We start from the raw sequence: 15,509 nt of genomic DNA, 5'->3' as shown, positions 1-15,509 counted from the left end.
AGATTACTCTTCGAAATCGAAGACTTCGATTAGCAGTCAGTGATCTTTAATAGGCAGCTTATAGACAGGATAGGACATACCATGGCCTTAAATTAATTAACGTTGCACCATCTGTGAAGCACTAACTGGAACGCGAAATAGCGTAATGAATAAGCCAGACGGGGATCGATCTTAGATCGATTGCATCAGGCGAACGCTTTAATTAGTCCCGTCCCAGCGACTTAATTAAATTGCGATATGTCTCTGTGAAGCACAAAAAAAAATCAATTAAACAGATTTAAAGCTGATTTGCTTTGATTTTCCCTTCCTCACCCCTGATGCAAATTCACCGACAACTTTTTTTTATTTTTATGTAGTTTCATAGCATTTGGGAGATGCCACCAATTCGATGAAGGGGAAGTTGGACAGAGCTTCGACTAGGCCTATATATAACCTTTTCTTTTCTTTTAATTTGCAACCATATAATATTTGTGGATTCGACAATCTGAACGCGACTCTGTTTACATGTGCATTATGTGCCAGCACATTAATTACAATTTTTTTTATATACCCGAGGTTTTTTTTAGGTAAATAGGCCTATTATGCGTGAGATCGATTAATTTGTAGACAAAAGTAGAATAATAACTCATATATTGAATACCGTGCCAATTTTAAACAAAGAGTAAATAACATATCGATATATTAATAACATTTCTACAGGACACCATCAACATTAACAACATATGCAAAGTCCAATTCATCAGTATTACAACATAATCTCTTTTTTGGTTTTACCGGTGGTGAAAAGCAGATTCAAAATCTGTATCATGTTTCGTCAGTCTTATTTTCATTAAATTCTGCAATCTATGGCCATTTTTATTATATGAGACTGATTCGACATTCACAGTCCACGATGGAAACCGGAGCTCAAAGTAGCTTCTGAGCAGCCGATGCCACAAGCGGATAGGTCGACCTACAGTCTTAATGCACAGTTGAGCAACATCCCCAAACCCCTGTTTGACACAGTCCACTATCCATCCTTAACTGAACCTTCGGGTAGGCTGGAAAAACTCGGTATTTCCTTCTCACAATCTATCATATGTTCTATCCCCTCTCTCCCCACGATGTAATTAGCAACTGTTTGTACCGTGTCCAAGTCCGCAGGAACCGGGTGGGCGAGTCTCTTATCCTCTACTATGCCTATTGTAATTACTTACCACGGGATCAAACATGATTGTTAAAGAAGACACAGGCATGGCGGAGCGAAGGGGAGGGGAGGGGGATGGAGGGCTGGGGGCTCTAGCCCCCTCCCAAAAGAATTCTGAATAAAAAAATATTATTGGTAGTAAATCTTAAGGCAGAGATGAATTTTACTTGTACAATGCAGAAAATTGTATTTCAGAACATCTAGTTTTTAAAATTTTACCGGAGAGCGTACCCCCTCAAACCTAGGTGGCGCAGTGGCTAAGACATCGGACTACGGGCTGGTAGGTACAGGGTTCGCATCTCGGCACCGGCTCCAACCCAGAGCGAGTTCTAAAGGGCTCAATGGGTAGGTGTAAGGCCACTACACCCTCTTCTCTCTAACTAACCACTAACCAACTAACCTACTGTCCTGAACAGACAGCCCAGATAGCTGAGGTGTGTGCCCAGGACAGCGTGCTTGAACCTTAATTGGATATAAACACGAAAATAAGTTGAAATAAAATGAAAAGTTTTACGGTAGACACTCAGATACCATTTTACGATATGACGTATCATTGACTTAAAATGATGTCTGATTCATTACCTTATTTGGACTGTACATGCCTTTTTGTAATTTTGGTGAAAATCTTGTCAAATATGGACTCGATATGGCTGTAGCTTGTGCTCATGACAGGTGTCTCCGGTGAGGCAGGATATGCTCAACTTTCGCAAACACTTGATATCATCACTGTTTTACAGTGATTCATGGGTGCATGCCATCACAGCTGTATATATTCCATTATGCTATATCCTATGAAAGTCTGGGTTTTCTAAACTAGTCTTTGGAGTGGCATCTTCTTACAGGCGGTGCAGGAGGGATGAAACATCAACAAACTGATCTTCGAGGAGAGTAGCGGTTGTAAGGACAAGCACCTGATAGTAGATCATGGAAGCAATTAGGCTACAACGTTTTCCAATCTAATTAAAATTAGCTCCACTGGTTAATTAATCAGATTTAACTTCTTCTATGTTATTTCTTATCTATCAATTACATTCGTTTATATATATAAAAAAAATATCAAACAATTTTGTGTGTCTAACTTTTAGTTCATGAAAAGCATGCCATTCGTAGATGACATATACAAATATACCCACTTGTATAGTGTCCAAAAATGAACAATATCGGCTATCATTTCAACAGAAACAACATGACTGTCGTGGATATTAAAAAATGACACGATCGCAAACTTGCAATACCACATGAAAATGGTAGTTTTATGGAAATTCATTTTTGTTTTTTAGAACATCGAAGTACTAGTAGCCGTGACGTAGATGACATGGAATCTGGGGACATGGATTTTTAAACTAAAAACTTTGATTATTAAAGTTATTTAGTAGCTAACAAATTCTTTTGGACAATGAAGGATAATATTTTTCATGGGGACTTTCTGATAAAATACATGTTATTTAATACATACTGGGTTACACTTAATGGCTACCTTGTAAATTAGAAATAAGGCAATGGGGACAGTCGCTTTTTTTATTACCTTCTCAGGGAAATATTACAAGAAAATACCAGAAATTTAATTTACAATCTCAAAATAGTGTAGATATTAGAATGAATTGTTTAAGAAAGGGCGGGACGTAGCCCAGTGGTAAAGCGCTCGCTCGATGAGCGGTCGGTCTGGGATCGATCCCCGTCGGTGGGCCCATTGGGCTATTTCTCGTTCCAGCCATTGCACCACGACTGGTATATCAAAAGTCGTGGTATGTACTATCCTGTCTGTGGGATGGTGCATATAACAGATCCCTTGTTGCTAATCGAAAAGAGTAGCCCATGAAGTGGTGACAGCGGGTTTCCTATCTCATTATCTGTATGGTCCTTAACCATATGTCTGGCGCCATATAACCGTAAATAAAATGTGTTGAGTGCGTCGTTAAATAAACCATTTCCTTCCTTCCGTTGTGAAATATACGGTATCTAACGGCCACGCATGCATACATGTATTATTCTCTATTTGCTAAGGAGTTCCGAATGAAGATTTCCGAGGATTCCCGAATAACATGACCAATAAATAAAACACAACTTAACTCAACTGGTTTTCAATACATGTTCGCTTTTCTCACTTTCGTTTGTAAAACAGTCTACAGGTATCATGGCAGAACAACGTTGGGTTCCTCTTGAGTCAAATCCAGTTGTAAGTTTTATGCAATAAGACTTGTTTGGTGTCATTACTTTGTATGTAAAGTTACTTTGTCGTGTACACTATCCTTTTGAAATACTGATAAAAAGGGGTAAGTTTTATTTAGATGCATATATATGGTATTCCAGCCGCAATCTAATTAAAATTAGCTCCACTATTACATGTGGATCTAAAGACAGCCGGTTGGAGCTGGAATGCCAGACAACTCGGACCCGTGGACAACTCGGCCCAGACAACTCGGCCCACGTCGAGACAGCTCAGCCCAGAGTTCTGAGACAACTCGGCCCACCGCAAGACAACTCAGCCCGGAGTCCAGAGACGACTCGGCACATGCACAATATTGTCTATTGTTGAAAAATATTGTTGAACAAGTGTTGTTTTTTAAATTAAAGTATTCTCACAGAAATAAAAGAGTGTGTTTTTTGTTAGTTTTGAATTAGTCTCACCTTAACATAAACGTCCCGAAACGAAGTGTCATGTCGGATTGATAAATTGCTGATCCATTTATCTTTGAAGATAGTTTCCGCTGTTCGAATAATTTATTTTTGTTCTACAATCAGTGACCTAAACATTGGAGATGATCCCAGAAAAAACATGCAAAAGTTATTTATCGTTGTAACAACACTCGCAGATATAGCCTCCTGACTTACTGCTTTTAAGAAGTAATTTCAATTGGTGAGCATGATGCCATTTTCAAATAATGTATATAACCGTCCGAATTATTGGACTTATCACTTTCTAATATCACTTTCCAACAAAATGCCGACATATCCGTGTTCCTTTTGTTCCAATGAAGTTCGACCCAGACAACATGCATTACGCTGCGACGTTTGTTCACGATGGCAACACCGCACCTGTAATACTGGTGAGTATATATTATGTCGCGAAATTAATACGCACACACTATTTTCCACTTTGCTTAAAGTAATGTCTAGATTTTCTAGTAAACCATAAAGGAAAACACAAACAAAATACAGTCATAATTCAATTTATTGAAAGTTGTATTATAATGTTTTAAAAGGTAACACCACTATAGACTATGTGGACCGCAACTGAAGAAAGGAATACAAATAAAAATAAGAAAATCATTTAAAAGGTGATATTTGCCGAATAGTGCAGAAAAAAAAAAATCATATTGTCATTTGTATATTTTTTATATTGAATCCTAAGTGCGAAACGATAAACATATATACCAGCTGTCCTTGATGGCGACTAATCGTTAATTATTTTATGTAACTTCAATCGATGGCGACTAATCGTTTATTCTTTCATCTACCAAAGGGTGTTAACAGTTAACACATGAAGCTGTGAGTTGTGATTCTAATACAGGTGAGGTGGGTAGGGCCTAATCCCCTTGATGTAGGATAACAGAATATTGATTTGCAGACAGTAACTTTATAACAATTACAGTGAGCTGTCTTTATCCACTTTTTTTCTGTTTATTTGTTTTATATTGCTTGCGATATGTGATATTTGTAGTACAATATTTGAGTATTTGGGTAACATATTACCGTAAAATTTAAAAGTGACTGTTATTTTATGTTTAAGAAAAATAAAAATGGTAATAATAATTTTAATAATGCAGGAATCACTCAAGAGGATTACCGGCTGATGGTAAGGGATGACACAGAAATTGATTGGACCTGTGCACAGTACCAACCAAACAGATGCAGATGATGAGGGAAATTCTTTCAATGTGACGGCCGACTTCGACATCCCTCAGCGTATAGAGGAAAGGTAAGCATAAAGTGTTGTAATAGGTCCTTAATAAATCATAAAATAACATAAAAATATATCAGCGATAAACTTAGTATTAGGAATAACACATTTCACGTATTCACGTACCATTATATGTAGTATATTCATGACATTCCTGCTTTCATTTATAGGTCCATTGTGGAGGAACTCCCCCAGGAGCAGGCCGCCACAGCTGATGATGAACCACACTATCAAATTCTTGATGCGGTTTCTCAACGAGGGAAACGAAAATTAGTCAACAACGGTTACTCTTATCTTGGATTACGTTGACCGCACATGGATGAGGAGCAGCGTGTGGTCGGTGGACGCCTGGTCAGTTTTTAACCAGAGTGTGAGGATGAACAACGATGTGGAGGGCTGGCATCACAGACTGAACCATCGTGCCCTCGGAAGAGCCCCTCCCTTTTACAAGCTGATCCCAATGCTGCACAACGAGGCCAGGCTGATTCCGCTGATATGCCGGTTCGTGTCGGAGAGAAAGATGCGACGGCGACAGAGGAAGGCCTTTGTAGATGTACAGGGCAAAATCTTTCAACTGGGGGGACGGTACACAGCTGGTGACGTGTCGACGGTTAGGTTTTTATCAGCCTGTGGGAAACTCTACGCCCCTGTTGCCCACTGACTTTTATCACATCTTTCTATGTTCTTTTGGTGATTCTGTATTATAAAATATATGTAGGTGGTCGAATTAAAAATAAAAGAGAAAATGTACTTTCTCGTTCTGCTTCCCGGGTTTTTTAATACACCACTCTTGCATGTAGCACGTTGCAGCAGTCATTTTGATGTAACAGAAATTGGTCTGCACATGTCGTAATTTTACTGCTTTGGCATATAAATACTGTATTAATTGAGAAATACTAGGATAAACTGTTCAATTCTGCTACTTGAAAATCTGATTTCGACATATAGCCGCTTTCCGCAAGTATCAATGAACCCGTATCAATAACTCGGGGCCGAGTTGTCTGGGCCGAGTTGTCCATGGGTCCGAGTTGTCTGGTCCCCTTGGAGCTCATGTCCACCAATCAAAACCTTACTTGCAGAATCCTGCCAGTGATTTAAAAATAATTTGAAAACATTCCGAATTATCCTGAGGGTATACGACATGTTTCGTGTTAATTACGAATGCCTTAAAACATGTATTATTTTATAAAATAAATAATTTGTAATGTAAAACTGAAGACTGATTTTTTTTTTTTTAATTTTATTAAAATTTAAAACTAACAACACTGCGTAGTCCCCAATGTCCAACAGACATTTCGTCTGTAAATAATAATTTAAATATTGACCAATCACACTTCGCCTTTTATAACGTTGTTTGGGAGCATACAAATTCTAAAAATATCGGGCGAGTCTATTTTAGTGGCCGCAGTACAGCGAACCATACCAATACATACAGGGTGGGTTATCAGTCTTCAATTTTACATTAAAAATTATTTATTTATTTATAAAATTAAAAATAAATAAATCAGTCTTCAGTTTTACATTACAAATTATTTATTTTATAAAATAAAACATGTTTTAAGGCATTCGTAATTCACACGAAACATGTCGTATACCCTCAGGATAATTCGGAATGTTTTCAAATTATTTTTAAATCACTGGCAGGATTCTGCAAGTAAGGTTTTGATTGGTGGACATGAGCTCCAACCGGCTGTCTTTAGATCCACATGTAATAGTGGAGCTAATTTTAATTAGATTGTTCCAGCCGCACCCCCTTTCCTCACCATTTTAAAGATTTTTTTTTTGTTTTGTGGATTTCTTTATTTATTGATTTTTTTTTAAATCCCACAAAAAAATATTCATTGCCACAAGAAGGAAGTAGGGGGTGGCAAGAGTGTGCATGCGCCCCCAACCCCTGTAGCAACAGCGATGGTTTATAAATTATATTTATTTATTCTAGTCCGGAGTGAAGTAGTAAGGGAAAGAGTTCGACCCGTACCCCTCTATATCAAAGTCTCTAAGACTAACCCTAAGCCTAACCCTAAAACTAGCCCTAACCATTGAAAGGGAGTACGGGTCTAAGTGTGGTTTTTACTACATTCGGATCTTGTTACATACCCCAATACTCGGCTGTCGGTCGCCACAATCGCCATTTTTATCGCAATTGGCGATTGTGGCGACCGACAGCCGAGCATTGGGGTATGTAGCAAAATAATGAATGTGTGTGGCGATTTGTTTTAATAAAAAAATTAATAAATATGACCTCAGTTTTAAGTATCCAGTAAAAGAATAATTTCAACCATTATCTAATCTTCTGATCTGTCTGGCCATGTTATGCTGGTCAACTCGCCCCCTACCAACTCACCCCAATGTTTGGACAACTCGCCCCAAACTTTACTGTCCATAAATAATTGTGACAAAATTAAAAATGGATGTCTACAACTTTGGTGTCATTTTATTTATTAATATTACAGTAAAACTCCACTATTACGACCACTTATTAAATTATTTTTTATTGGGGAGACCTTATCGGATAAATAATAATCTGTCAAGCCTATTTTAACGATGTTTGTGAGTCTGTCTCTTACTTCCTTAAAGGAATGATCAAGCAAGGCTTTTGGACTCCCAACTGGTGTGCATATTCAACAATATTTAATGCACATTATTGCTTAACCTTTAGACTACTGGATTAATTTTTAACAAAAACCACGTTGAGTGGGTACAAGTTTATAATTTTTACTCACATATATTCTCTTAAATGTTTTATAAATACATGAAATAAAGTTCATATATGAATCGATAAGTATTATTTTCGTGTCTTTTTTTTGTGGTAATTTTTATTATTTTAGATCGGCTAATGGTGATTAAAATTAGGCAAAAAATCGAAAAAGTTGCGTTTACTTATGGGCATTTGTGGCCAGCTGTCCAGTATTTATGTCCATTATTCCCGATAACAGTGGTTTTCTGACCCAGAATTTTTTTTAAAACCCGAACTACGATTCATATTGCAATATTTGGTAATTTTCGTTGTTGGTAAAACGATCAAATTTATTATCAAATTAGCTGTCACAATCAGCTATCGATCCCTGAAAATGACCGCGACGTGCCGCCATTGTTGTCAAGCGAAAATACTTGCCGAAAACCACTTTTTGAACTCGAAATTTCAAGGTATTTTCATTTGAAAAAATCAAAACAAAAGCCACCATTTTGAAAAAAAATCTTTTTTCTTTAATTATATTTCCGTTTCCGGTGAGTGTCATGTGCAAAACGGCGGGAAATATGTATTGGGGAATGCACTGTATACAGTGTACAGTATATCGACTGACGTGACGTCGGGCGAGATATCTTGCCTGCAGTACTCAGAAGGTTAAAATGTTGGTATATTAATTAAGAAAATAGTAATGATATAAGTTGACAAAACAGTGTAGGGTGAGTTGACGTTGCTCTCACAAATAATTGTTTTATTGTTCTTTGTTTATTGCTACATGTAGATTTCTCTTCATTGTTATGTAATCGTAATCCAGCACCAGACACCTGTGCACAATGCATATTGTCAGAGCGCTTGACATCAGATTCTGACACGTTCCAATGGATGGTGTTCCTCATTATTGTTGACTCTCATGGCAAAATGAATCTAGGAAAAAAAGTCACAGGTAAAAAAGTCACAGAAAAAAACCCACAGGAAAAAAAAGTCACAACTTTAATAGAAAACAACATATTAGGAAATGAAAGATTTTGTTTTGTTTGTTTTGAGATATATAAGTGCTCTCCTAAACAAGATGGGAATCAGACAATATTCATAATCATATATATATATAAAACATAATAACAATGTCCAATGGCATAAAATATTTAACATAATTAATATTTTTTAATATATAGTAATAAAAGGTAGAGAGTAGATAGAATAAAAATGGGATAGTCGAGAAAAAATATAATAGTAATGATTCTATTGTTGGAGCTAACCTTATATGGGGCAGTAAAATCAGAATAATTAGCTATATATTTATGTACTGCGTTAAAAATTAAATTGTTTTCTTCAATTGGTAGGTTTATTGACCCGGATAGTAGTAGATCAATGTCTAAGATATCATGGTAATTCTATAACGATGCAAATAAATCATATCTTTGTCTGATGAACAGAGGGCAGACATAAAAATAATGAAAATTATCTTCAGTTATCTTAAAATAAATGATAGTTTAAGTTGCTAGCATAGTTACGAAGCTGAATATGGATAATGTTACATTTACAATTTCCATAAAGATAGAGAGTAGATGAAGGATTGGGATTTCCCTTTTTTATTAAATTTTTTTATAGGTACGCAGACATGGTTCATTTTGAGTTAAACTGTCAAGATCATTCCATAATTCCAAAGTATTAGGAATAAAGCTGTTTTTATATAAATTAGTGTGGCATGTTGGTGGAGTGAATGGACGTTGATTTCTGAGTGTAAGAGGATTAGTGGGATTAACATATGGCAAGATTTCATCCAGTAGATATTGAGGTGTTTCGCCTTTAAGTATTTTATGCATTAGAATTAATTTACTATTTTTGCGATGTTTATATAAAGGTTCCACTGTCACTTGTCACTGAGGAACAAGAAACCACTCTACAAATTCACCCTAATCAATAAGCTGAACAAGAGCATACTATCATGTCACTTTCTTTCAATTCATTAATCTGTGAACTCATACATTTTGATATATAAAAATTGTGATTTTTTTTCATGTGATTTTTTTTCCTATACTAAATTGTGACTTTTTTTTCTGTGACTTTTTTTTCCAGTCACTGGCAAAACAAATGAATCACCAATCAGGCTTGACCTGCATGGAACACAATGGGATATAACCCTTTGTATAATTCTGAATCAAAACTATTATTGGTAGTAAATATTATTATTGGATAGTCATTGGGGTTAAATTTACAAAAAAAATCCAACCATTATATTTCAGCCAAAATTGGCGTCCAAATCACCTAAACTTTTTGACCTGATGCTAAAATGAAATTTTAATTTTTTTTTGCTTAATTCTCCTACTGAGAAACATTGCAAAACCAGACTGCCTCCACAGTCGGAACCGACATGGCTGCAGTACTCATTTTGGGAGGGTTTTGGTGTTCAAAACCCTTGCCTGCTCAAGCAGATTTTCTTTTTTCTAAATATATTTTCAGACGAAGCATGACTCGACCCTCTTATAAATGTCGTTCACCAGTCTAGACATACCCCACCTCTTTGCTAAAAGTCCTACACATACACATGCTTGCTTATGATAAACTAATACAGTATTATTGTTTTAAGATCAATGTGTCATATATTTGATGAAATAAAATATAAAAATGTTGAATGAGATGTTTTGTTTTAGGCCTAAAAATAAAACTTGTATTTTTCCGGGAACCCAACGTTACCTAGAAAAGTAGCCGACCCTAATTATTTTTTGGATGCATTAGTTTCTCCCATGGATGGTGAATGTAATTGAAAAACAAAAGGCGACAGGTTTCTGGATACACACATTTAAAAAAAAAGCTTTAATAATTGATATATTAAAAAGAATAGTTTTGAGATTAATGTGCTTGAAATATTTATATATCTGCCATGTATTTGATGTAATACATATAAAAGTATAAAAAGACATGTTTTTTTAAATTGTTTGTTATGTAAAAAACATATGTGGCAATTTCGTTTTCTTAAAGTGATTACAAAAGTCTGAAAGTGGCGACTTTTTTTTGTTGACCAAGGTCGACCACTGATACCCTATATATACCGGGTAGCCTGTATTCAAAATTTTTGTCACCATGCTTCAACCGTTTCTCAACCGAAATAGTACAACAAATGGACACAAACCAAAAATGTATAACCTACCATACTCACAAAATCCTGATTGAAGTACTTGCATAATTATTAACAAAATAAATCTTCAACGATAACTTTAATAAATATCCCCACCATGTTAAATTTGCTAATTAGAGGGAAGCCGCTCGCCATACTCGTTAAGAAAAGTATTGACTTATGTGTCACATGCACTATATTTATACATGTATTGATATATATGTGTGTGTGCCCTCTGTGATGTTGATTTAAAAGTGCTATCTAAACTATTAAAAAAAAATGGCAAGATTTCCTCTTCTAATAAATGTTTGTAAATATATTGAATTTTATGTTATCATAACTTATGAATATTAAGGTCGCCGACAGTCACTTTTCGCACCCTTGTTTTGTCTGCGTACACAATAAATATAACATATCCAACAGTAATTTTTTGTTATGATATATTTGACAAAAGGTACTTTGCTTTTTTTCATCTTTTAAAATTTAATGTTGTGTCCAGAATTAAGAAAAATAAAAACATACCGACCTGTAAACAGCGTTGTCTGCTTGTTATAGAAGTTTGACAATGGTCATGGTAACCTGAGTACTTTGGCGGTAAGAGAGCTAGACGGACATCCGGACAGTTATCAACACTCTTATCATCGGTCAGATACCAATCTACATAAATACTGCGCAAACGCTGCTCTAATACAACAACAGTCCTATGTTTGACATTAAAGTTATAGTGTCTGGTTACCATATAATAATATCATGCACAAATATGAAATACAAGTTCAACTGCACTTTTATAAAAATTGTGTGTTCGCTATGAACGGAGAACGTCAAAAGTATACACTCAATTCGTCGCCTGTGCGGCCATTGCTCGGCAAACCACAAACAACAGCCTGTTGTCAATTTCAGTTAACAGGTGCATTTGTGGATTTAAAATTGTAGGGTTCGTCTCAAAAGATGAAATGAGAATTCTTGCGCTGTACAAAGAACGTTCGGTTGAGGATACATACTATTCTTTCGTTAAAACCGGTTTTGATCTTGACAGCGTACTATCGACAATCGTACCTTCCTATTTAAGAATTAATATTTTATAAAGTGTTAGTAGAACTTTCAAAGTTTAGTTTGTATAACACATTGATCATGTATATATTTTTAATAAAATATACTAAAGTAGAAAATGACCGTTTTCACTTTTTAATTTTACGTGTGGTAAAATCGACAAATTCAAATAAATATTATTTCGTTTGGAAAGGGTAAAGTTAGTTTGTTTTGTTTAACAACATCAGTGTTAGAGCATATTGATTTAATAATCATCTGCTTTTGGATGTCAAACGTTTGGTAATTTTTACATATAATCTAAGAGAGGAAACGGGCCCATGTGCAGGGGGGAGGGTATTGGGGGTCAAAACCCTTCCCTGACCAAGATAAAAAAAAAGATCGAAATATATTTTCTGGGGGAACATGTCCCCATATAAACTTTGCTCAACGCAGTCTATAACCCTCAACCCCACTGAAATCCATGCACACGCGCCTTGGAAACCTGATACATTTTAAAAATATTTTTTTCTTATTTTTTTTTAGTAAGGGATCATTTATATGTACCATCCCACAGACATGATATCACATACCATGGCCTTTTATATACCAGTCATGACACACTGGCTGGAACAATCCGGCTGATGGGGATCGATCCTAGACCGACCACGCATTTAAAAAAAACACCACATTTTTAGGTCTAAGTAATGAATAGAAATAACATATAGTCTTCATAAATGTTACGTATATCAAACATACCGCCCTCTTCCTCTATCCCTAGAGCGTTACGTTTTTATTAACACCCCCTTGCATGTAACGCATATGTCAACCACTGGTCACTGTCAAAATTTCAAGGCAAATCCCCCACCGACCCCTGGGACCATACCTCCATGGATATAAATATATTCTGGAGGTATGAGACGACCCCTCAATCAAGACAAGTTAAATTTGTTCAAAATCATGTGAGAAGCTCAGCGCCTGCGCAAATCGTGTAAATTCCCAGTTCTACTGGCGTACCACTAATTGAAGAAAAACAAGCTGGCCTTTGGGTTTGCAGTTGACCTAGATAATGTAGATAAGCGAGCATTGCGAAACTATAGCAATGTGGTGGGCTTTTCATGTACCAAACAGAACTGGATCATCTATTCGAAATGCTTAAATAATAAAAATATTCCAGACACTGCAGCTTTTAAATACCTTTACATCGATCATTTCGAGCTCTGTGATAAAAAAGATTAATCACATATATTAATCACTAATACACACACTGCAGGAAGAAACCCGACAGCACCCCCTTTCAGTAATGTTCCTGTTAAATACACAGATTGCACAGAATTTATATAGATTGGTCTCTGACGGTACCATTTATGAAATATGGATTACATGTCAAATTACTGTAAGATATGTTGTTATATATATTGTGTATGATGCCAAAACAAGGTTGCGAAGAGAGACTGTCGTTGAACTTAAGTTTCATTTAAGAATGGGGAAGACTTCCTTGTTTTCCCCTTTGACAAATTTTAAAATATTTCTTGGCATTAGGATTAGTTAAATATACATGTACCTGAGCACCACGTACATTTGTAGTGCTTAAAGGCATATACTACAAATATTTCTACCACTCAAAATGTGCTAATCGTTCACCTATTTATATTCTACAAGCATATCAAAACACAAATCTGCAAAACAAATTGGGGTGTCACCAGCTAGATTGTTTTAACACATCTTGACGTCGTGTCATTTTTTCCTATTTTGTGAACAAGTACCTTAAAATAGAAATTTGCCTTAATCTATACCTAATAAAGACTTTTTAAATTGAAATACATGTCAAGTTTAATTTATATTTGTGCATTATAGAAATTATTTTGGTACAAAGTAATATCCCTTAACGTTTATATGTTCTTGACAAAAATGCGGAGTTATTTCAATATATTTAAAACTACAATTTCATATTTTATTAGCACATTTTGGCGTATATAATTTTTTTCACCACTCAAAAATTCCCCCAAATCTTGTATAAAGACTACTAGCATGTCTACTTACTAAAAATTAAATAAAAAAGATAGGTCACCGGCCTATTTAAATAAATATTTCAAAAACATATCCCTACCTCTTACTATTTTTGTGTAATGCAAAATGCAATAACACCGTCTTGTCTAACTATCAACATTTCTAATAATAATAAAGTGTATATAACTTTACAAATAGGCCAGAAAGCATCTTATAACACACGTTTGTCAGGTGCGGAACCCTGCAAAGGGGATGTTGGGGGTGTTCAACACCCCCTCCAAAACATTGATGTATAGCACATGAATACAATGCATGTATTGGAATTTAGTTGGGGAACATCCAATATCTTGCTCAGCTTGATATTATTTTGGAAGATTACGTTCATATACTTTTGAATACTGTAGGTGCCCTTTTTAAATATTGCACCCCTCCCTGGAAAAATCATGCATTCGCCCTGTTTGTAATTGTGTATTTATTTGATTTGGGCCAGTATTACATAATACTCAAGTAGCCGTCTGGTACACTCGCAATTAGGACCCGTTGACTGTGTCAGTGTCTCCGGTTAGCAAGTCTAGGACGGAAGTCACTTTTCGCACCCTTGTTTTGCCTTCGTACACAATAAATAATAATTATAATATATATTACCGTAATCTCATTTCAAATCAATATTCTGTTATTTTTATTATTATTTTTTAATTATAAGATTTTCTTCTTGCACAATCAGGTGCATTAGTAATTTTCAAACAAAATATTTTTAATAGCAATTTTGTATTGGAATTTCCCCAGCATTTTGAAGATGGAAATCATGCACCCAATTTATTGTTATTGTAAGGAGATGCCAAGTGATGTCATTGTAATACTGACGTCATTCCAATTCAGCAAGCTACCGGAGTATAATATTGTCTCATTTATGCATGACAGTTGAGCACGTAAACAATACCCGAATATGCCTTTAATGCAACACTGAGATGTTTAGCTATTGAATAACATTCAATACCTGATAGGGGGCGAGTATGAAATCCATAATGTTCATGCTTCATATTCCAATATCACAGCCCAAATTTAGTATCCCAAATGCTAGCCCGGGTACTCTGCCGTTCAAGAGCTAGATGGACATTTCGATGGTTATGATCGCTCATAACCGTCAGTGATAACTAGCACAAAAACACAGAATGGCTGCTTACCACTGAGTAGGCAAAGATTCCTGCTCTAATACAACAATAACCCTCTGTTTGGCAATAAGTACCATAACATTGATCATATTCGAGTTTGTCGATAACAGATGTTTCACATATTAATCAACAGTATACACACTGCAGGAAGAAACCAGACAGCAGCCCCTTTCAATAATGTTCTGGTTAAATAAGTAGGTGCTAACGGGTTGCTTCCTGTAGTGTGTGTATTGTGAAATATATCATATAAAAAATTACCGTTGGATATGTTATATGTATTGTGTACGGAGCTAAAACAAGGGTACGAAAAATGACTGTCGTCGACTTTTGTATGAAAATGAATGTGATGAGTTGTCTAGATACTAAATGTTAAATTTATGTCGCCTCATCTGTGAAAAAATAATTTAGAT

At 35.6% G+C, this 15,509-nt stretch overlaps 1 protein-coding gene across 1 annotated transcript in view; it reads left to right on the top strand.

Annotated features, from left to right (window-relative positions):
- The first annotated feature begins 3,232 nt into the window (after positions 1 to 3,232).
- Positions 3,233 to 15,509, top strand: part of LOC121374949 (ubiquitin carboxyl-terminal hydrolase-like) — a 59,356-nt gene continuing 47,079 nt past the window's right edge. The window contains exon 1 of the mRNA XM_041502092.1: positions 3,233 to 3,362. Coding sequence (XP_041358026.1) covers positions 3,321 to 3,362 — 42 coding nt within the window. The 5' untranslated portion in view covers positions 3,233 to 3,320. The remainder of the gene's footprint in view (positions 3,363 to 15,509) is intronic.

The sequence above is a fragment of the Gigantopelta aegis genome, chromosome 6, assembly GCF_016097555.1.
Source record: "Gigantopelta aegis isolate Gae_Host chromosome 6, Gae_host_genome, whole genome shotgun sequence".
Classification (NCBI taxonomy): domain Eukaryota; kingdom Metazoa; phylum Mollusca; class Gastropoda; order Neomphalida; family Peltospiridae; genus Gigantopelta; species Gigantopelta aegis.
The sequence above is the reverse complement of the archived record's forward strand: the minus strand, read 5'-3'. Positions and strand labels throughout refer to the sequence as shown.